This window comes from Oreochromis niloticus, linkage group LG12, assembly GCF_001858045.2.
Source record: "Oreochromis niloticus isolate F11D_XX linkage group LG12, O_niloticus_UMD_NMBU, whole genome shotgun sequence".
Classification (NCBI taxonomy): Eukaryota; Metazoa; Chordata; class Actinopteri; order Cichliformes; family Cichlidae; genus Oreochromis; species Oreochromis niloticus.
In genome coordinates this window covers 25,161,231-25,183,244 of record NC_031977.2, presented here as the reverse complement: position 1 = coordinate 25,183,244, position 22,014 = coordinate 25,161,231, and the positions used below count along the sequence as shown (strand labels likewise).

The 22,014-nt window shown below is 39.6% G+C and overlaps 2 protein-coding genes across 5 annotated transcripts; both read left to right on the top strand.

Moving 5' to 3' along the window:
- The first annotated feature begins 435 nt into the window (after positions 1-435).
- Positions 436-9,894, top strand: LOC109204602 (DNA mismatch repair protein Msh3). 4 transcript variants are annotated; one of them, XR_002064106.2, is made up of 10 exons: positions 436-713; positions 796-913; positions 1,399-1,682; positions 1,774-1,983; positions 2,161-2,277; positions 2,375-2,492; positions 2,590-2,729; positions 3,047-3,213; positions 8,634-8,826; positions 9,211-9,894. XR_002064106.2 is itself a non-coding variant. In XM_019365956.2 (9 exons), the coding sequence occupies exons 1-9, from the start codon at positions 567-569 to the stop codon at positions 7,315-7,317; spliced, it is 1,395 nt and encodes a 464-aa protein (XP_019221501.1). In that variant the 5' UTR covers positions 436-566; the 3' UTR covers positions 7,318-7,409. The 4 variants fall into 4 exon arrangements, 3 of the variants coding, with proteins under 3 accessions (XP_019221501.1, XP_019221500.1, XP_019221499.1); XM_019365956.2 differs by lacking the exons at positions 8,634-8,826; positions 9,211-9,894 and adding an exon at positions 7,224-7,409; XM_019365955.2 differs by lacking the exons at positions 8,634-8,826; positions 9,211-9,894 and adding an exon at positions 3,344-3,721 and having other exon boundaries at positions 799-913.
- A 4,334-nt stretch (positions 9,895-14,228) lies between these two features.
- Positions 14,229-15,583, top strand: LOC109204601 (lymphocyte antigen 6G-like). Its single transcript, XM_019365953.2, has 3 exons — positions 14,229-14,588; positions 14,996-15,103; positions 15,229-15,583. The coding sequence occupies exons 1-3, from the start codon at positions 14,540-14,542 to the stop codon at positions 15,378-15,380; spliced, it is 309 nt and encodes a 102-aa protein (XP_019221498.1). The 5' UTR covers positions 14,229-14,539; the 3' UTR covers positions 15,381-15,583.
- The last annotated feature ends 6,431 nt before the right edge of the window (positions 15,584-22,014 follow it).

Genomic DNA, 22,014 nt, shown 5'->3' with positions numbered 1-22,014 from the left:
TAAATGCTGCACACCTGAGCAGGCTGAGCTTAGTGAACTACAAATCAGCCCTGCCAGATCTGCTTCCTCTCCTCCTAATCCTTTGTTTTTGTTTGTTTCACATGCATATTATATTCACATTCACTCGTTTACCACTCATTCAGACAATGAACACACATTGATCTGCTGACAGACACTTCATTGTTCATATTCTTTACGTGAAATCCGGCCCATGAGAAAAATGAAAAATGTTCAAAAATACGACTAGTTTTGCAAAAACAACCGTTTACAATTCAGTCTTTTACTTTTTCGAAGAGTGTATAATTTTAAGATTTCACAGAGCAGAATGCATTGATTAGAATATCTGGTGAACCAGGAGGAGGCAGCAACGCTCCTGAGAGCCGCCAATCTCTGCTAACCAAAGAGGAAGAAGAAGGCGCGCGTCATTTACGCGTCTGTGACCTCATCGGATGTGCTGCTATATTTTGACAAGCTGGACAGCGGCTGTCAAAGCTCTGCACTTTATTGTATACGCAAATTTTTGTGCGATTTGTTATTATGGATTAAATGTAAGCGAACATTAAAGCATGCCAAAGTCTCTGAAAAAGTCCTGCACTACTCAGACCTCTATTAGCAGGTACTTTGGAGGACTGAGCAGCAGCAGCAGCTTTGCCTCCAACAAGCAGCGCGGGATTAACCAAAAGCCTGCAGAGCAGCAGCTTTCAAGAGGCAACGTGAGTTGTGCTTCACACGCAAATATCAGAAATGTTTCACTCAATGCTAATTACTGAAGTGCAGTTCATTTTTATCCTCCAGCAGAAGCTTTCATCTGATGATGACTTGGAATTGCCAAGAAAACGAGCTAAGCCTTCTCCAAAGGACCAACAGGCGGAGGATGTGGAGTGTGAGCCTGCGTCCTGTCAGGGCATTAAAGGTGAGTGTTGACTTCAGACAGAAAAATATGTCATGATCTTCTAGACCCTCATTAAAGTCACTTATATCTGTCCAGTACCCAGCAGCATCACAGTTCTCCAAACAACATGTGCACTGGTTTGATTGTGATGAGATAACCCTGCCCATAATGCGTTTTGGTTACTTTTTAAAAATACTGTCGGGCTCCAGTGCTACCCATCGCTGCACTAGTAGATGCGCTTACGGTAAAATTTTGAAAATCCTAGGTCACTTCCTTCTTAAGTTATTGCATTCACAATATTTTCAGAAAGATTGAGGTAACCGAGATTTGAACTTGTCCAACGTTTTTAGTAGAAGCACCTGTGTTATAAATATCAGAATCCTACCTCGCCTCATACTTGTGTTATTGCATTCACAAATTCTTCCACAAATCCAGCCTCTTACAGCTGAGAGGTAAAAAGTGAAGTTGTCGTTGATGTGACTGTAGTACTTGTCTTCTCTCTTCAGACACAAAGCTGACGCTGAGCCGAAAAGCAGGCAGCCTGTGCTCCTCCACATTGGAGAAGCTGAAAGGCTTCACCTGCGGGGCTGAGCCCAGTGTCGTCAGCAGCATCACCCGGGAAGAAACAGAGACAGCTGATGCAGGTCAGGAAAGCAGTGATTGGCCTCCTCGTTGTGCTACAGGTCAACCTGAAACTACACACAGACTGCAGCATGCAGAAAGGGAGCATGAGGATGAAGAGGAGGATGATAAAGAAAAGGCAGATCTGGGGTTGGCTGCAGCAAAACAGGTATGCAAAAAGAAAAGTAACTGATAACACTGAAAAAAGCAACTGTGACTTTTCACATCGTAACAGATTTGATGTATTTTTATTTCTGCAGGGAGTTCACTTCTCTCAGTTTGCCAAGACAGGAGGAGGAAAGTGTGCAGAGCTGGGTCCTCTGTTGGGGTCTAGCACCTCCTCCAGGCGTTCAAAGAGCATTTTCACCCCCCTTGAGCAGCAGGTGATCCAGCTGAAACAGCAGCATAAGGATGCTTTGTTGGCTGTGGAGTGTGGTTACAAGTACAGGTTCTTTGGAGAGGACGCAGAGGTGAGAACTAAAAAGCAGATGTGTTAGTGATGCATTTAGAAGGAGTTTAAATTGAAACTATATAAAATATAAAAGACATATCTTATGTTTTAGATGATTCTCTTCTTTCGACACAGTGGCTCTCTGCACTTGATTTGTGTTTCACTGATCGCTGAAGAACGTTTTGTTTGTGAACAGATTGCTGCAAAGGAGCTGAACATCGTCTGTCATCTGGATCATAACTTCATGACGTGCAGCATCCCCACACACCGCCTGTTTGTTCATGTCAGACGGCTGGTGTCTCACGGACACAAGGTTTCTGGTTTATCTTTGACTTTATATGATTACCGTTTTCAAGCCGTTTAGGCTCATGCTCTGCTGGCTTTTTTTATTTGTTTGTTTTAATTTATAGGTTGGAGTGGTTAAACAGACAGAAACATTTGCGATCAAAGCGTCAGGGGCCAACAGAAATGCTCTGTTCACTCGTCAGCTCAGTGCCCTGTACACCAAGTCCACTTTGGTGGGAGAGGGTATCCTTATAGATGATGAATGTGTGCACGTGTTCTTAAACAACTTTTTATTGTCACTCTTTGTTTGAAACAGTTTCCTTGACAGTTTTTTTTAAAGATGTAAATCCGGTCTGCAGACTCGGGGATGTGGAGGAGGGGGGCTGCGATGATGTTGTGTCGGACCCTCCCGACAGTTTCCTGATTTGTATTAGTGAGAATTGGGACAAAGTGAAGAAGCGGCTCACTGCAGGGCTTGTGGTGAGTTTCATAAGTCAATCCATAAATAACCTTACTTTTAATTTAAAAGTAAGGTTACCCCTTGGCTTTTGGTTCAACACATATTAGGGGACTGTTATGTATTATTTTAAAATAATTTACTGTTCACTGTTCAGTTTCTTTGCATGTTAATGGTGTAATAACACCACACACTCATTTGTAGTGAAGAAATTGTAAAGAAATTAAATCTTGATTAATAGCTTACTTCAGACAAAAAGTTAATTTATTAAAATTTGAACATGCTTTGCCATTTTTCAGTTTATACAGCATATAACTACAGCATGTGTTTGTGTCTGCAGGCAGTTCAGCCCAGCACAGGCGACGTGCTTCTGGACTGTTTTCCTGACGGTCCCTCTCGCTCTGAGCTGGAATGCCGTGTGCTTAAAATCAACCCTGTTGAAATCCTGGTGCCCTCTGACCTCTCAGAGCAAACCGAGAGACTCCTGCACAGCATCACTAATGCAAGGTAATATGCTGGGAAGCCATTAGAGGGCAATATATACCAATTTATTACTAAAACGTACTGAAGCACTGAGCTTATATATGTGTTTACAAAGCTGTATCTGTTTGTGAGTTTGGCGTATTTCATTTTGCAGAATTCGGTTTAGGTTTCCCCGGGCAGGCAGACAGTTGTTTTATTGGAAACTCCTCAGGTTCGGTCTGGATGAGGAAATCAATGTGGGCTTGGTTCTCAGCACTCTGGATTTCACTGCAGGGCTAAACAGGATCCAGCCAAGCCTTCTGTATTTTAAAAGATCATAGACTGGCTGTCCCAATAAATGGTCATTTTATATCACTAGATTTATTTAAAGAAAAAGTTACAGCAATTGCAGAAACAGACACACCTGCCTACACATATTTAAAATTCTTCCTCCAGTTCAGTCGTTTAAAAGATCAAGTTTCATAATGTTCTTTCTTAATGTTTTGTGTGTGTAAAGCTAACATGAGGCTTTGGTGGTTGTAATCAGTTTAAACAAGTGATTTACAGTTTTCCCTTTTCTCATTGGTAGGCTGGCTTCTTGTGAGATCAACACAATTACTTTGTTTTGGACTTTTCATCCACCAGAATTTAGTAGAAAAATACTTTTATAGACACATAAAGACCATATTTTTTATTGGAAAACAGAAATATATTCTGTTATTTATGCAACTCGAAACAGATGAAGACGCAAGGTAGCTTCAGAAAAGCTAACAGCATCAGGTTCGATTATTCCAGCGATTAGCTCATAAGGAGCATCAGAATGTCTTGAAGGTCTTGAGCTTCACTTGAAAGCCTTAATTTAATGACTGCAGGCTCTTGTATGAATCACGAGAACAAAAAAAGGAAAACTGAGTACATTTGTCCTTTTATTAATTGGCAGACCAACAGCACGAGCAGCAACGGTAATCCTATTTAAATTCTTCTTTTCCTTTTTTTGATGATGTCATATTGCTGTTAGTGGATACAGTAGCGGTTTTAGATACGGGCGGTTGCCCGGGGCGGCATCGTGATGGGGGGCGGCATCACGGGCATCGGCAAAAAAAAAATTAAAAAAAATGCTCGTACTCATGCTGCCCCGACGGCAGCCAGCGCATATTGGGAATGTCATAGGCACCGATCGGTTTTCTATCGCCCATTTGCTGGGAGTAAGGGCGCCCTCCGTTTGCAGGGTGCGCCTGCTGCTTGCGGCACAGGGAGGAGAGGGCGGGGCGGCGGGGGATTCTCTGGCTGGCTGGAGCAGCATCTAATAACCAACTCGCAAAATAAAACAAAATAAAAACAAACCAACAAACACGAAAACACCAGACATTATGATACAGACTTATAATTTGCACTGATGTTTTTTCGAAATTCTATACACTAAAAGTGAGCGCGAGAGCCCTCGGTGCGCCTGCTCGCTGCTGAAGTCAAAGTAAACTTTATTGTCATCTCCGCTACATACAGTACAGTATATAGAGAGACGAGACGACGAGGCCCAGTTACAGCAGTGCAAGTAAACGAACAATAAATATAGTAGAGTAAGAAAATAAATATACGCTTTAGGACTCGGGGTAAAGGGATCAATAACAATTTAAAATTTATAATTTACAGTTTGATGATTTAAAGTCTCACACATAACCCGTCGAAAGGGGAGGGAGACCTGCTGCTTCCAAATAGAGCACATTTCATTTATAATGTTGTAAATCCAAGCCCATTATGTATTCATGATTTGAATCCTGGGTTGTGTGAAATCTCAGAAATACACCCTAGACAAAGTTAATCTGTGAACTAAGGTGTAGGTCTGTTAGGTTATGTTGTGGTGATCCTCTGGTTGAGGGATGGGTGTTCATACTGGAGTGCAAAATTAAAACCAACGGAAGATGGACAAGAAAAGTTCAAAGTCATCAGGTCCTCAGTTTAGAAAAAAGAGAAAAGAAGAGGAGGAGAAACGAACAAAAGATGCAGGTAAGCAGATGTGTCATTGGATAATGGCAGGTCATCCTGAAACAATCAGAATCAGAATACTTTATTAATCCCTAAGGAAATAATGTGGGTTACAGTTGCTCCAAGAAGAAATGGTAAAAATAGTAACAGTAGCAGACTAAACTCCAAACAATACAATATGTTACAGATTTTAATATTAATTAGTCATTGTCAATTGTTGATTTGTCCTGTTCTCATTGTATGACGAATTATGATGGCTGTTTGGTAGCTGTTTGCATACTATGCATACTCTCTCTTCATATGTGTGTGTGGACAACAGTTTTATGTTAATGTACAATCCTTAACATGTTTTGTGTGGGGGGGGGCGCCAGAGGGAGTGTTCGCCCAGGGCGCCAAACAGGCTAGGACCGCCACTGAGTGGATACTTCAATACATTGTGCGCGTTTCAGGGCTCGCAAAATCGCTAGCCCGAGTCCGACGTCCCGGGGCTAGCGATTTTTCCAGTCGGGCTACCAAAATCTATCTCAGCCCTGCCCGTCGGGCTATCATAGGAAGGAAAAATATATGTCAATGCTTTTGCATTCTTTCGAAAATGTAGCTGGGTAATTATGTCATTGGCATCGATGAGCCACTGCCATTATGTGACATATTTAAATCGCGTTTGAATTTGTGCTTGTTTTTTGCTTTCACTTTCACTTTGCGATCGCGCGAACGGTGTGTAGAGAGCGGCAGCACTGATTGGTGAGTGACGATTAATTGCGCACCAATTCCTCTGACATCGTCTTATCACTCATTAGCTACTATTCAAACGTGACAAGTGAAATCTCCCACAGCAAGCTTAAACATGAGAGGTTGATTGTGCAGAGAATCGCTGACCGTTATGTGAGTGCGTGTGTAAAAACAGCAGGATTTACGCCTGTATTTTAGTTCTGCTGAGCCAAATAAGACAGGTCAGGGTGAAGAAGGGGCAGCCAAATAAAAGCCTACCACAAAATGGAAAAGTTATGACAAATCAGACTATGAGGCAAAAAGAAAGCTCAGCTTTTTTGGTTTCATGGACAAAAGAATTTATGTGGCTGGAATATGACGAGCTAAATAACATGATGTTCTGTCAGGTGTGTTGTGAGTTTCATTTCATTTGAGTCGACAAGCGCCTTTGTAACTGGGACCAGTAATTTTAAGAAAGACCCCATTAGAACCCATGAGAAATGCAAGAAATACATTATTGCTCAGTCTGCAATATCTTTCCCAGAACAAACAACAATTGCAAAAAACATACTAAAAATAAACCAAGCACAAGCAGAAGTCCTGAAAAATCTTTCAAAAGCGTACTATGTTGCAAAGAGTTAACTACCATTGTCAAAATTTAGCAGTCTTTGCAAACTTCAAAAAGCAAATGGCCTAGATCTTGGTTCCACTTACCCCTTACCCTTGACTTCAGTGGAAATTTCAGATTCAGGATCTGACACAGACTGATTCATGTTCTACACAGTTCTTACAAGTTCATAGAAATTTCTGTTCAATTAGAACCAAGTATTTGAGTTGATGATTGTAATTTTTATACAGTTGTTGTGATTTGTATTTTAACAACTTTCTGATTAATTTTTGTTTCCGTTACAATATTATACTTTAATGTATAATATTGTAAAGGAAACAAAACATTAAAAAATTGCTCTCTTTTTTATTCGGGCTACTTAAATTTATTTTGGGCTACCAAAAACTGAAGAGTGCCTGCCCGAAGGGCTACCAGAGATTTTGAAATTTTGCGAACCTTGCGTTTCCACTATCAGCAATAACAGGTATGAACACATGTGACTGGACTGTGACGGACTGATGATGTGGACTGAAGTTTTGACTGACTTGTAATTGAGATTAAAGACTGCACCTGTTTTAGGATCACTCACTTCTAAGCCTAATTCACCCTTAGCAGTTAAAAGGGTGGATGTCCCCTATGGGTTAATGACAGAGCGACAGTTTCCAGGTCCTAGTGCAGGAATCAAAGAATTGAATGATAGAAATCAAAAGAAAACAACTCCTGCACAACTCAATGAATATAAAGCTCTTGTCTTAAGTTTTATCAAACAAGGAGAAAGAACAAGGCTCGCAGAGGGAAGCACGCAGCCAGAGGCTCGGTGGGTCCATCTCAAGGTGCTGAAAAAGAAGTGATCGGAGCCGAGGTGGACAGGGCCCTTCGAGGTACTGGAGAGAACGTCTCACGTGGTCCAGCTGAAAGGAAGAGGAGACGTGGTACCATTGCACCCAGTGCACAGCAGCTGAGGAGCCTGGAAGAAGCATTGCAGAGATCCAGAAGGACCTGACCAGGCAGGACCCAGGCCCGGACTCAGCTAAGTCAGAAAAATCCCAGAACTCAACCGCAGGGGCAGAATAATCCCCTGGTCTGTGGAACAACGGATCTCAGGGTAGTCTAACCCTGAGATTGAAGTAAGAAGAGGAGGAAGAACGCAAAGAATCACCCAACATGGGTTGGCGTGACTTAAAGAAGGTCAGAAGCTCCTCAAACAGAGGTTCTAGTTTCAGAACAGAGAAAAAGAGACTCCAGTGCAGATGGTTTTGTGGGAGAGCAAAAATGCTTAGCTTGCTTAGGCTGGATTAATGTGGTTATGTTGGGACTGACACTTGTAGAGCATATTATAATGGAATAGAGGTGAACTTCCAAGACCCACCAGTAACAGCTGCAGCAAATGTTACTAACACTTCAGTCTAACACCGCTGCCTAAGCCCAGAAAGACTGGTGTGCTGATCGCAGATTACTTGCAATAACAGCTATTAGAGGTGATAGAGAAAGCCACAGGTTATAAAGATAGCAATCTCTGGGTAGACTGGATTATCCAGAATTCCAGAGAACAAGAGGTGGGAGACTGCATAGCTTGTGCTACAGCCAGCCCCCATCTTTTCACTGAACCAGCTCTACTCTATCCTAATGACACCTGGGGATTCAATTGCATGCTGCAAATTACTCAAGCTGCAACACCAGCAAATTCTATAATCCTAGCTAGCTCGTTCCGGCCAATCGCTAACACCACTAAACACCACTAAATGGCCAAATGGGACTCTCGGCCATTTGGCCATTTGACCTTAGAACTGAAGAAGCTTCTCGGATGAGAGGTGAAACGTCTTCAAGCAACTTAAAGAAGTCCAGACGCTTTTCTTTGCAAACTCCTTTGACTACTCTTGCTGCAGCATTTTGGATTAACTGAAGACTTTTCAGGGAGTTTTTAGGACATCCTGATAATATTGAATTACAGTAGTCCAGTTTGTAAGTGGACTTACCTTTGTAAGTCCACTTACAAAGGTATTTTTTGTTGTAGTTAATAAGTAATTTATCATAACATAATTGTTGAGGTTTACTCCTTCTTGTTGTAGGTTACAAATAAGTCTTATATTGATTTTAATTGAATTCTTTGCGCTATGCTACTTTGTTTACTGTGGCTTTGCGGGCTAATGTTTGTTTTGTTTTGTAGGCAAACCAGCCTACAAAATGTTGGAATGAGATCCAGACTGGGCACCCTCTATCAACCTGGGTCATACCGAGTTTTAAGCTGCTACCATGGTGAGATTTGATCGGTTAAAGAGGGAGAGCAAGATGAAAACAGCCACGAAAAGTCCCACATTCCTCTGGGCCAGAGACGGATAATCCAGGCGAGATCTATGCAGGTAAAATTGTTATTTTACATAAAAATATTCTACTTTTCCCACTGTGTTTACCTGTGTTTAGCTTAACTATTTTGCTCTTTCGCTGTGGATTCACTTCAAAGTTACAAGTCACTTACTGTTTTTGCTGTCTATGTTGTACTTAGATTTTTCATCATTTGTTTTAAAAGTAATTATTTTAAAATTGTATGGGTCACAGGGCCAAGTCAAGTTTTAAATGCCCAAATAGAAATGTGCTTGTTTGATTACTTTGTTTAAAAGTCAAATTCTGTAAATCAAATGTTATTTAACGAGTGTGTTGTGCCAAGTCTGGTGGTGTTGTAGTACTTCGTCTTGATTTTGCACCTAAAATAAACGTCTTTTTGTGTATGTATGTCTGTTTTTCAGCACCAGTCACTACTGAAACTGCAGCAGAGACCCAACCACAGCACAAGCATGAAGATCAGCAGGAGTGTAAAATCTGTTTGGTGTATTTGCAGGAACAAAACCAAAAATTGAAACAAGAACTGTCCAAAAAGAAATTAGACAAGGACTTCCTGAAAGACAAGAACTCTAAAGAGAAGTTCTACACAGGGCTGCCATCTTTTGCTTTACTAATGGGGGTGCTACAACAAATTAGCCCCAGCCTACCAGATACCGACGGAAAAATTTTCAGATGCTCTTAGATTAGAGAGATTAGATAAAACTTTATTAATCCCTCGGGTGGGTTCCTTGTTGACTCTCATGCGTTTAAGACTAAACACACCACTTGAACATGTTGCACACCTCTTTGATATTAGCTGGACAACTACATCCACTTTGTTTAACATTACTGTAAATGTACTGTACGCTCACCTCAGCCCATTGGTGTACTGGCCTAAAAGACATTGCATACAGGCCAGTATGCCACACCAGTATGTTGAGATGTTTGGTGACCGTGTGACAGTTATTATTGACTGTTTCAAACTTTTCATAGAGAGAGCACAAAATTTACGCGCTAAGGCAGAGACATATTCCACATACAAAAGTAGGCACACAATGAAATATCTCATAGGCATCACACCCCAAGGGACTATCTCTTTCATTTCTAAAGGATGGGGAGGGCGTACCGGTGACAAACATATAGCTGAAACATCTGGCTTTCTACAGAAGCTGTCACCTGGGGACAGAGTGCTTGCAGACCAGGGTTTTGATATTAAGGAAAGTGTTGCCTTAATGGGTTCCACTTTAAAAATCCCAGCATTTACCCGGGGTCGTAGTCAGCTACAATCAAAAGATGTGGAAGAGACACGAAAACTTGCTCACATCAGGATCCATGTTGAACGAGTTATAGGCTGTCTACGCTCAAAGTACACCATACTGAATGACACGTCTAGGTTTAGTGGTGCCGTGTGAGGGTGAAAGCATGACTGTGCCGGATAAGATAGTCGCTGTTTCATGTGCTCTCACAAATATGTTCCCAAATGTTGTGTTGAAGCAATTAAGTGATGAATAACTGTTTTCCAGTATGTTGTTGTTTTGAAATGCTTTGTTTTTTTTGTTTTGCACTGTTGATTTGTTTTTTCCCAAAGCAGCTAATAAAGCACAATGGAACACAATTTTGCCTCTTTCTTGTAAGATACTGTAATAAAATCAAACAATAATGCCAGGTATAAATAAAGACAATAAATTGAATAAATTATGAAACACTTATTTTATTTGTATTGGATCTGAAAATGTTGTGCAATACTACAACCTGAAAAGACAAATAGATTGTGTTGGCCTGTACAGGAGATACAGAAAAAATTTTAATGACAGCTGTAAAATGAAATAGTCCAAATCAGAGAATAGATACAGCAATACATAGACCAAAGTAAACTGGACCTGGGCTTGTTGCAGGGATCTGAAGTTACTAAACACTTTGTGAGAGTATGCACTCACACTTAGGACCATATAATTATAAATATCAGCGTGATGCAAGTTGGGCAGCACGCTAATGTGTTTAGTCCACTCTGTATGGTCGTGTGGGTCTAACCCTTTCACTCCTTTGACTTTTGACTTGTACCTTTTTTCTTGCCTTTTCGTCAATTCTGTCTTTGTATGGACCTGCCGTGTTCTCCTTCGTTTTGTACATAACTGTTTTGGGGGCAAATAAAATGTAAGTAGGGATGAAAACCGCAGAATTAAAAGTTACCGGTGCTGGAAATGCAAGCACTTGATGCAGTGTTTTGATTTTGCTGCCACTCATACCTACAATGCAACGCGCGCAAAATGGTAAATGGCCTGTATTTGTATAGCGCTTTTCTAGTCCCTAAGGACCCCAAAGCGCTTTACATATCCAGTCATCCACCCACACATTCATACACTGGTGATGGCAAGCTACATTGTAGTCACAGCCACCCTGGGGCACACTGACAGAGGCGAGGCTGCCGGACACTGGCGCCACCAGGCCCTCTGACCACCACCAGTAGGCAACGGGTGAAGTGTCTTGCCCAAGGACACAACGACCAAGACTGTCCAAGCCGGGGCTCGAACCGGCAACCTTCCGATTACAAGGCGAACTCCCAACTCTTGAGCCACGATCGCCCCAAGTCACATGGTTTGTTGATCTCTATTACTACTGTGGGGGGAAATAGGCTTTTCCTTCATATCCCAGCCATAGAACAAAAGGGGGTGATGATGCCTTTGCTTGCAGTGGACCAAGACGTTCACACTGCAGGTCTTAATGCTCAATTCCGATTTTTTGATCAAATCCGATTTTTTTGTCTGCTTGTTAACACTACAAATAAAATGCGACAGCAAACGCGCTCTAGTGTGAACACTCAAAGGTGCCTGCATGTGCAAAAGAAGACGTCACACACAACGCGCTCTGTTTAGACCCAGAGCAAACAATATTGTTTGACTGATGGCCCTTAATATAAAGACGTCGGACTTTACGTTTCCCAATTTTTGCTTTAAGTCATTTTGTTATTTACAAATAATGTAAATAACCTACTAATTATCCTTATTGCTGTTTTATAGAGGAGCGGTGCTTCAAAGGATAGTTGCAGATTTCTGTCAGAATCTGCAGATTATACAGTATAAATAAAATGTTCACATTTCTCCAACGTTGTCTTCCCAACAGTTTCGCTAACATCTAGACTGGATGGCCAGGAAGCGTTCGCGATGACTTCTCGGGTGCTTCTCCGAGCTGATAATTGGCGTCTGTCTTGTGTCAGTGACGTAAAAGACAGATTTAATGCGACCTGACCATTCAAACAGCAGTCACTTTCTAAAACATCGGATATGTATCGGATTCAGTACCACATACGAAAGTGACCCAGATCGGATTTGAAAATATCGGATTTGTGCCGTTCACACTGTCATAACATGATCGGATATGGGTCGCATAGGTCGCATAGGGTCAAAAAAATCGGATTTGATGCGCTTTCGCCTGCAGTGTGAACGTAGCCTAAGTGTCCCGTTATTTCTACAACTCTGATTTTCCTCTGATAGAGTGATTGGAACAGATCTGCCAAGAATTAGAAGCTGCTGGAACGCAGGTGTCGTTGTCCACAGTCAAACGTGTTTTGCATCTCAATGGACTGAGAGGCTGCCATGCAAGAAGGAAGCCCTTGCTGCCAAAGCGACACCTTAAGGCTCGACTGAAGTTTGCTGCTTAACACATGGACAAAGATAAGACCTTCTGGAGGAAAGTTCTGAGGTCAGACAAGACAAAAATCAAGCTTTTTGGCCACAATGCCCAGCAATATGTTTGGAGGAAAAAAGGTGAGGCCTTTAACCCCAAGAACACCATGCCTACCATCAAGCATGGTTGTGGGAGTACTATGCTGTGGGGCTGTTTTGCTGCCAGTGGAACTGCTGCTTTACAGAGAGTAAATGGGATAATAAAGGAGGAGGATTACCTTCAAATTCTTCAACATAACTTAAAATCATCAGCCCGAAGGCTGGGTCTTGGGCACAGTTGGGTGTTCCAACAGGACAATGACCCCAAACACACATCAAAAGTGGTAAAGGAATTGCTAAATCAGGCTAGAATAAGGGTTTTAGATTGGCTTCCCAAAGTCTTGACTTAAACCCCATTGGAAACATGTGGACAATGCTGAAGAAACAAGTCCATGTCAGAAAGCCATCAAATTTAACTGAACTGCAACAATTCTGTCAAGAGGAGTGGTCAAAGATTCAACCAGAAGCTTGTGGATGGCTACCAAAAGTGCCTAATTGACATGAAAATGGCTAAGGGACATGTAGGAATATTTTGACCCAGCAGATGTGATCGCTTTTTTCTGTTATCCCAATAATAAAGTCATCAAAGAACCAAACCTGATGAATGTTTTTTGTGACAAAGAAGTGTCTGTTCCAATCACTCTATCAGAGGAAAATCAGAGTTGCAGAAATAACGGGACACTCAATAGAGCCATTATATTGTGTTCTTTACAAGTGTATGTAAACTTTTGACCACAACTGTACTAGTCTGGTGGAGGCCAAATCTCCCAGACTGAACAATAGAATTAGTGGAAAAGAACTGAAGAGGGGTGACACAGGGCAGCCCCCCCACTTACTATATATGGGTATGTGTATGAGGAACGATCCTCAGATCCACTTGGTGCTTGCTGTGGCTGCATGTAGTGTGATCTCCCAATGCCAATTGGTAATAAAGCTTTGATGAAAAATACTCCAGCCTCATCTGACCCTTCTTCTCCAGCTGGGATATCAAAAGGATTGGTGAGGTCAAGAAGAAGTAAACCTCAACATGTGTTTTGAGATATAGGTTGCACAAAGGTGTGTGCAAGGAAGAATGACAGATTAGCAGTTTAAAATACCCAGAGTGAAGGCTAATTGGCCAAAAGAAGGCAGGCAGAAAGATGTTTGACTAGACCAGTGATGTCAGCAATGAGCTTGACATCAGGGGAAAGGGGAAGTAATATAAAGCATAGATTAGCTACCAAACACCCAGGAAGCACAGATGTGTCATTACAAACCTTCTTTATTGAACAACTTATGAAACATAAAGGACCATAAAAAATCAGATAAAATTATATTTGAGGCAATGTTATACTCCAATCAAACAGACTTTCAGAAAGAAGCATGATAAAAAAAAAAATGTCTTATTATGAATACAACATAACTTCTCATCTAAAGTTTTGTTATCAGTTTATTTGCACACATCTTTTTTTACTTCATATGATATAGTTTATTTGGCAAGAATCTAATGCATAACCTTAGTTCTTGTCTTCCTTTCCAAAAATGGATAGTCTGACAGTGCTGACATTTAACAGGGTGTGGTTATTTGGGCACTTGCTAGGAAGCTTTTTGAAGAGATGCAAATGCTCAGGTTCTGAAAGAAGATTAAGAAGTTGAGCTAAGAAAGAAAGGCTCAGCACGTATAGGAATCAAGAATTGGTTCTTGTGGAAAATGCAAACTTCACACTTATGCTACTGTCCAGTTTTAAAGCATCCATGAATCAGTTTTTAAATGTATAACAATTTTTGGTTCCCTTGAAAAGTGCTATATAAATTTAAGTTATTATTTATTGTTATTACATTATATGAGGAACTCTTCTGTCCTTTGGCTATGACTTATAATGACTGACCATATTGTCACTTCAGGGGGCGTGGTTATATGGATCACTTGGTAAGAGGCTCTTTGAAGAGATACAAAAGCTCAGGTTCTGAAAGCAAACGAGAAAGTTGAGCTGAGAAAGAAAAGATTAGCAGCAGCTTTTTCTCTCACAAGACTGATCAGCAATTTGAGTTCATGATGCAGCTTTATGCAGCTCTGATCCTGAGTGTGACTCTGTCTGCAGGTAAGAAAAAATGTATTGATGTTTAAAGGTAAAAAGTTAAATAGTTTAGCAATTCAATACTGAGTTACATAAACAGCCTGTGATGAAACAGAAATGAACACTTTAAATATTTTTTATTTAATCATTAAGACTTTAATTTTAAAAATAAGCGTTTGTGGTTTTAAAGATATGTAGAATACATCAGACTTTAAAGGAGTCATTTTACTGGTTAAGAAAACAGGCTTAAAAAAATACAAACATATTTAATTATTTTGTGGTCAGTAGAGGAAATATTTTCCAGACTGAGAAGACTTCTTAAGATTTCACTTCTTATATATGACCCAATTTCTGTCAACTCTCTCAAAGGGCATAAAAAGCTCAAAATAATTTCTAATGTGTGTAAAATTGTGTTCATTTTATTTCTATAGCATGTGGATTAAGATGCTACACATGCTACCTGTCAGATCCTAAATCCTGCATAGACACCACAACTTGTACTTTTGGCCGCAACCGTTGTGGCACTCTTACAATAAACGGTGAGTTGTTATCTCATATCAGAAGCTCTATCTAAAAATAAACACAAATGCTGAATGTCTGCTGGCTCTTGGTCACATCATGTTTTGTGAAGTTATTTTTGAGAATTTCCCCTCATCTCTTACAGCTCTTAATGTAAGTAAGGGCTGCCTGCTCAGTCAATACTGTGCTGACCCTATCGCTTGCTGTGAAGGGGACCTGTGTAACAGCGCTATTCCAACTGGTCCCAGAGCCATCGTTCTGCTGGTATCTTCAGCCATCCTCAAATTTATTTTCTGAGGTTGTGAAATGATGTTGTTTCCCTGCTGCACTTCAGATTCTATTTTGTATCAGTAGGGAAGAATTAAACAACTTTGAAGTGCCTGAAATAAAACTGTCATTGTGTTTTTTCATCTGTCATTCAGGGAAGTTGTGGGTTTGACCTATCAAAATACTGTATTGGTGAATGTAATGTTTTCCTAAAGCAAATAAAAATACAGAAATATATTTGCATATTTTTTGAATACTCTGAACTGAGTTTGGGAATATGCCAAATCTTTTTGTTTATTTAATTTTACTACAGCCAATGAGATCTAAGAGCACAGGTAGTTTGCTCTGTAAGGTAACCAGCTGTTTTTTTGTGTGTTTCTTTTAAAGGTAAAAACTTTATGCCAATTTACAGAGTACTACTTTTTTTAGGTTCAGATTTTTTGCTGTATTTATGTTATCTCTGATATATTTTTGAATAGTACACATTAAATAGATCTGTAACAAATTGAAGATTCTTGGTTTCCTTGTTTACAATTTTATTTTCAATAATTTGAAACTTATAAGCTGAATCATCACTCTATTTGATAATTACAACTCGCCATATAATTCTTCTAATATTACGGTGTAATCAGACAGTTAGTGTCTCATTCAAGCTCTCTTTTTATTTTGTTTTTTGATATAAAACTTATTGTTGCAGCCAGGAGCTATACAAACGTGCCCCAGTTAGACTGCTTTTAAGCCCCCCCCCACACTTTTTTTCTCCACTGAGATATCTCTTCTGTCACTAGTTAGCTAACATAAACTACTGTAAGTCTATCAGCAGCAACACAAAAGAGTAGTTCCCTTACATCAGTTAATGAGTTAATGAGACTCAGATCAGAGCTTTCACATTCAACTCTAAGCAGTTTTCTTATTTGTATATGAGAACTGATACTGATATTAAACATATTTAGAAAAAAATATGTTGAAAAATGATATTTTTATTGTGAAAATAACTTTATGTTATAAAATAACATAAATCCTGAATGTCAGCATATTTTTTTATAATACTTAGAACTGTGTTTGGGAATATGGCAGAATCTTTTGGTTTAATTAATTTTACTACAGTGGGGGCTCAGAGCACAGGTAGGCTGCTGTGTGATGCATTTGTTTTTAAACAAAATAAAAGGAAACAAACTTAAAGTACTTCGTTGTATACTTAAACAGGAACTCAACATTAGGGTAATCACCTCATAAATATGTCCTAAATGCAAGAGTCGGATAACAGTTTTTAGTTGTAGGTGTTTTATCTCTAAGACATGTCAGAGTGATGCATGCAAACACAAAATAAAAAAATAGTAAGGGAGGAAATACTTGTTCACAGCACTGTATGCTTCATCCAGGAAATTAGTGGATTGAAGTAACCTGGGTAGAAATGCAGCGCACCTGAACAGGTTGAGCTCAGACTGGCTGCCTGTCATTTAGCTGGGGTCTTCAGCCCTTGACTGTAAATGTTGTCTGTGATGTGGCCTATGCAACCATGAGTAGCAACGTCCATTTAAAGCACTGATAATGTCATGTGTATCTACCAGGGAAGCAGTGTGGAGCCCATTAATTTAAAGCCTTGCTAACTTTATAATTATACTAAGGCTGCAAAAATGTATTAAGTAGATCAGGTAACATGATGATTTTATTTTTTATTTTTTGCTGCAGTTCTGCTGTAGCACTCTGTCATCACCACATAAACACAACATTTGCGACTAAAAATAGACCTGTGGTAGAAACTAGGAGCATGCATGTGAATAAAAATTAAGGCAGCATTAAGCTCAGGCAGGCCCCAATTTTTAAACAAAATGACTGATGACAGTAGTGTAAAGTGGTCTGAGGGGTTAAATAAAAACTAATAAAAAAATGACAACACCACCTAGGGGAATTTCACCCCCAGGAAATATATATTAAAAAAAGAGATAGAAACAAATAAAGAGGGCTCGCACAAGTTCAAGGATGCACACTGTCGGCTCAATATTAATACAATTGTATTTATTGTCAGGAGGATAAACAAGGAATAAAAAACAATATAAAACACTAAATGTAGCATTGTCTTTGACAGTGTTCTGAAATACAACAAAACAATCATGGAGCTGGGACTTGCCAGCAGCCGTGGACCAAACGAAAATCACACGGGAAAATCACCACAGCCTATACACCCAACGCTGTACAAATAAAAGAAGTGTGTGGAAATGACTCACCACCTACGGTCCCAGGGACACTGGCACATCCTCCATTCACTAAAAAAAATAAAAGCACAGGACCAGTGTTGGTCAAGTTACTTGAAAAAAGTAATTAGTAATTGATTACTGATTACTTCTCCAAAAAAGTAATCTCGTTACTTTACTGATTACTTATTTTTAAAAGTAATTAGTTACTTAGTTACTTTTTAAAAACATGATACACAACATGAATAGGTAATAAAGCTATAGACCTTTAGCCCAATTCTATTTTTTATGCATAATCCATCATATAAAATGTAATCAAATGAAAAAGTCTTTTTTCAATATTTGTTTTATTAGTTTTAATATTTTAACCTTATGCACATTGCATCAAGCAAAAATTCCAATCCAATCCAACTTTATTTATATAGCACTTTAAAAACAACAAAGTTGACCAAAGTGCTTTCCAATAATAAAACAGAGATAACATTTAAAAACCATACATTAAACAGACAAATAATAAATGTAAATAATAATCAAATAAATACATAAGTGAAAAAGAAGATAAAAATAAATCAGTATATATATTAAATATTAAGACATGAGTAAAATAGAAAATAAAATATACAATGAATAAAATTAACAAAATAAAAAGATTAAGAGTGACCAACAGCTGACTAAAACTGACTACAACTCTGGTACTACACCTAAAAAGCCTGTGACAAAAAGTGTGTTGGTCAGCCTAATATTGAGGGGCAGTTTATTCCACATCTGGGGGCCACAAAAGCGAAAGCTCGGTAGTAGTAATATACCTGTACTTTTTTGCCCCCCCCCACTTCCCCTTTTCCCCTCACCCCCTCCCCTTTCCCCCTGCACGTTCATGTGATTGCACGTACGCGTGAACAGACTTTGCTCGTGCATGTGAGTTCGGGGGTCATGTGAGTACACATCTGTTTAATAGTGTTTTATTTAATGAAACCATTATGCGTTTTAATTAAACTGTTTTTAAAGGATTGTATAGGTCTTAGAGCTGTGTTATTTAGACATAGATGATTTAATTTAGCTAGTTTAGGAGTATTTTACTTTTCTTTAGCGCTCTGAAAGACACAGAGGCTAATAGTTTTCAAAGAAAGCACCACAAACAACATGTATTCCTTTAGAAATAAACTGTGATACTTCTAAAAACACATATCCCCACACAGTGTTTAATTTACCTAGTTAGGAGTATTTTGCTTTTTCTTTAGGGCTCTGAAAGACACACAGGGGCTAATAGTTTCAAACAGAATACCACAAATAACATGTATTCTTTTAGAAATAAACTGTTATACTTCTAAAAACTGTGTATTCCCACATAGCCACACGAGCACTGTATCAACCCCACAATGTTCCTTTAATGCAACTAGGCCTATAATTATCTACTAGTCACAAACACACATAGATGATTTAAATGTTTTAGGAGCATTTTACTTTTCTTTAGCGCTCTGAAAGACACAGAGGCTAATAGTTTTTTAAACAGAATACCACAAACAGCAGGTATTCCTTTAGAAATAAACAGGGATACTTCTAAAACTACATATTCTTAACTCTGCAACAGTTAGACAGAGGGGCTTACAGTTAGACCCCCAACAGTCAGCAGAAGAAGTCATAAAAAAGAACCATCCTTATCAAGAGCATCCCAACTGTAGTTCCATAGTTTTTCAACCTTTTTCATTACAAACAGTTTCCTTTATCTTATCTTATCATGTCAGAGGTCAACTGAAACCATGGCCAACCCCGGGGGGTAATGACACCTCCTAGCGGTCTGGTCTAACCCTTATACATATAAAGTATCTTTCATCATTTGGAACATCAGCAGAGTGACCTAAGGAACACAGACACCTCTAACTAAGGAGTGCAGGATGATGTCGGCATCAACCATGACGAACAGCCAGAACATCGTCCAAGCCACAGCCGCTCTAGGTACGTCTACAGGTGTATGTACCCGATGCCCTCATCGTAAAAAGCAACGCTGCGAAAACGCTGTAGATGGGTCTAAATTTAAGTTAGAATAGCTAGGCAATAATAGGTATGTGTATACTGTTAAATATAACAGCCGAGCAGTTATACTTCGTGTAGATTGTGGTGAGGGAGTGTTTTGGGGGAGTCAAAAGTCATGTTTGCGCTGTCTTGGACAATGTAGACATCCCAGAGATGCTGTATGTTTCCCAGTGGAACAGTCCAACAGGCCCTGAGCTTTACAGGGCAAGGCTGATCGTTTTAACCGTAGACCCGATGACTTTATTTTTCTCAGTGTATGTGATGACAGGGAAAGTCTTGTTGGTGCCAGAGGGGTTGAAAACTGGAGGTTAAATCCTTACCCTCTGAGCATAGAAGAGCGCACTACATGGTTTAAGGATATGGTTTTTTTTTATACAGTGGCATAAATATGTGTGTGTGTATCTATGCAACAAAATATAACATCTTTTTATCGTTCCCATTTTCAGAGCGAGACATGCAAGCGTGGGACCTCTCAGACTTGCCAGACTTCCCACCTCCACCAGCGTTGCTAATCCAGACTCCACCACCTCCTCCCCCTTCTCCACAGATGCTGCAGGATCCTACAGGATCAGGTCTGTGTGAGGAAACCGTTATCGACATCAAGCTTGCAACCCATCACTTGGTGATGTTGGCATTAAACGCCTTTCTACAGGAAACATGCTACGGATGTCGAACAGCGCATCCCAGTCAGGTGCAACACAGCTGTTTGCTCGAACTGCCCGAGTATTACTTTGACATCTACTACAACGATGTGATGCTGAGGCTCAAGACATTCCGATTCATCCCCGCCATACGCCTGTTTGTACGCGCATACACAAACGATGGGACTAAAACACAATTCAGCAGGATTGCAGAACACACCATGACTGAACTGAGATCATCACAACATATAGTATGTGCAATTAACGACAATATTGCACAGCTGCTAGAAGCAAGTCGTTATGCCCGTCGTGTTAAACCAGCCATGCTTCGCATGATTGGTAACTACTGGGTTGGGAGACACCTGGTTTAATGTATGCTGTTGAGTATTCATTGTCTGTGTGAATGAAATAAAAAGGCATGTTAACACCAACATCTTAGTCATTTGTGGTCGACTTTGCTTATACAATAGAGAAAAGCAACAATACAGCGTGTTTCTCTGCTCCAAGACATCGGTGGGCCTTTCACACGGTAAGCATGTCTGTTATACCCTGTGCATAAATGTCTGTATGGCAGTGCTGATTGTTTAAAATGTGACACATATGTTGTCCGAAAACAAATCCTCTAAATTTGCAAAGTTACTAATTTAAATATATGTTTTCGAATTTTTAGTTGCATGACAAACATACGAGAGACTCTTGAGCATATTTATATAGCTACATTCACAATGGTATAAACGTGCTAAATAAAAGAGGCCCAGCACCAATGCACTCTAATGCATGCCTCTGAACTGTATGTTGATAAGTGCATGAACTGTACCTCTACCTCTACAGCTGAAAACAGTTTGTATCCAAACTTTGAGGATCTGCTTAATTGTTTTAATGCCACATTTTGACGAACTGCAGATGATGAATTCCTCTTTATTGGAGAAACAGGCCCTAAGCTATTGTTGCTCATACTTACTGAGTTCCCTAGCTACTTCCTTACTATGTCAGTAAACTTTTTGAACAATAAAAGGTATGGTAGATTTAAAGAAGCATCCTAATTGAAGCAAAGGCAAAAAATTGGAATTAATTTTATGTGACTGTTCATATTAAAGCCAACAACAAGTGAAAATCCCAAACCGGCTCCAATCCTTTGTATTAATGATCTCTGTCTCTGTCTGTCTCCCCCACCCCCCCACCCCCCCCACCCCCCACCCCTCTGAGTGTGTGTGTGTGTGTGTGTGTGTGTGCGTGTCCTCACAGAAGGAAGGTCACAGCAGGAGCTTTTCTCAAACGCATTTCCAATCAGTTTATTTTTTACAAGAAGTGTAGCTCATACAGTGGTATAAATGTATTATTTGCGATACTTTATAAAGATGAAACTCTAAAGATTTGAGTTCATGCACATTGTGAAACAAGAATCTAAATATTTGTGTCACAATGATTTCTATAAAGCATGTTGTTTATGTGGTTAATGTGACAAATCTTTTGTGGGCCCTGTTAATTTAAGAGGAAGCTTGAACCCTGGCTCTGGACATTTTCATGACAAGTGACAGTGCAGACATCTGCTAACGAGAGAACATGTTTTATCATCATAAAGACTGTGATATGAAGCATTGTTAAAGTGTCACTTCAGTAATGTTGACTCATGTTTTAATAATTATAATAACTTTATTTATAAAGCGCTTTCAAACAAAGTGCTGTACAACTATTTAAAACTAAAAAGATAAGTAAAATAAAAGCGATACATAGCAATACAGGTAAAAGACACAATACAAGTTAAAAACAGTAAAAATTTAAAAACTAAAAGCAATA

Bases quoted from the DNA above. Each gene is read 5' to 3' on its own strand.
- LOC109204602 (XM_019365954.2), top strand. From the start codon at position 567: ATGCCAAAGTCTCTGAAAAAGTCCTGCACTACTCAGACCTCTATTAGC. The intron at 714-795 runs GTGAGTTGTGCT...TTTATCCTCCAG, and splicing joins AGCAGCTTTCAAGAGGCAAC to CAGAAGCTTTCATCTGATGA. The intron at 2,730-3,046 runs GTGAGTTTCATA...TTGTGTCTGCAG, and splicing joins GGCTCACTGCAGGGCTTGTG to GCAGTTCAGCCCAGCACAGG.
- LOC109204601 (XM_019365953.2), top strand. From the start codon at position 14,540: ATGATGCAGCTTTATGCAGCTCTGATCCTGAGTGTGACTCTGTCTGCA. The intron at 14,589-14,995 runs GTAAGAAAAAAT...TTATTTCTATAG, and splicing joins GAGTGTGACTCTGTCTGCAG to CATGTGGATTAAGATGCTAC. The intron at 15,104-15,228 runs GTGAGTTGTTAT...CATCTCTTACAG, and splicing joins TGGCACTCTTACAATAAACG to CTCTTAATGTAAGTAAGGGC.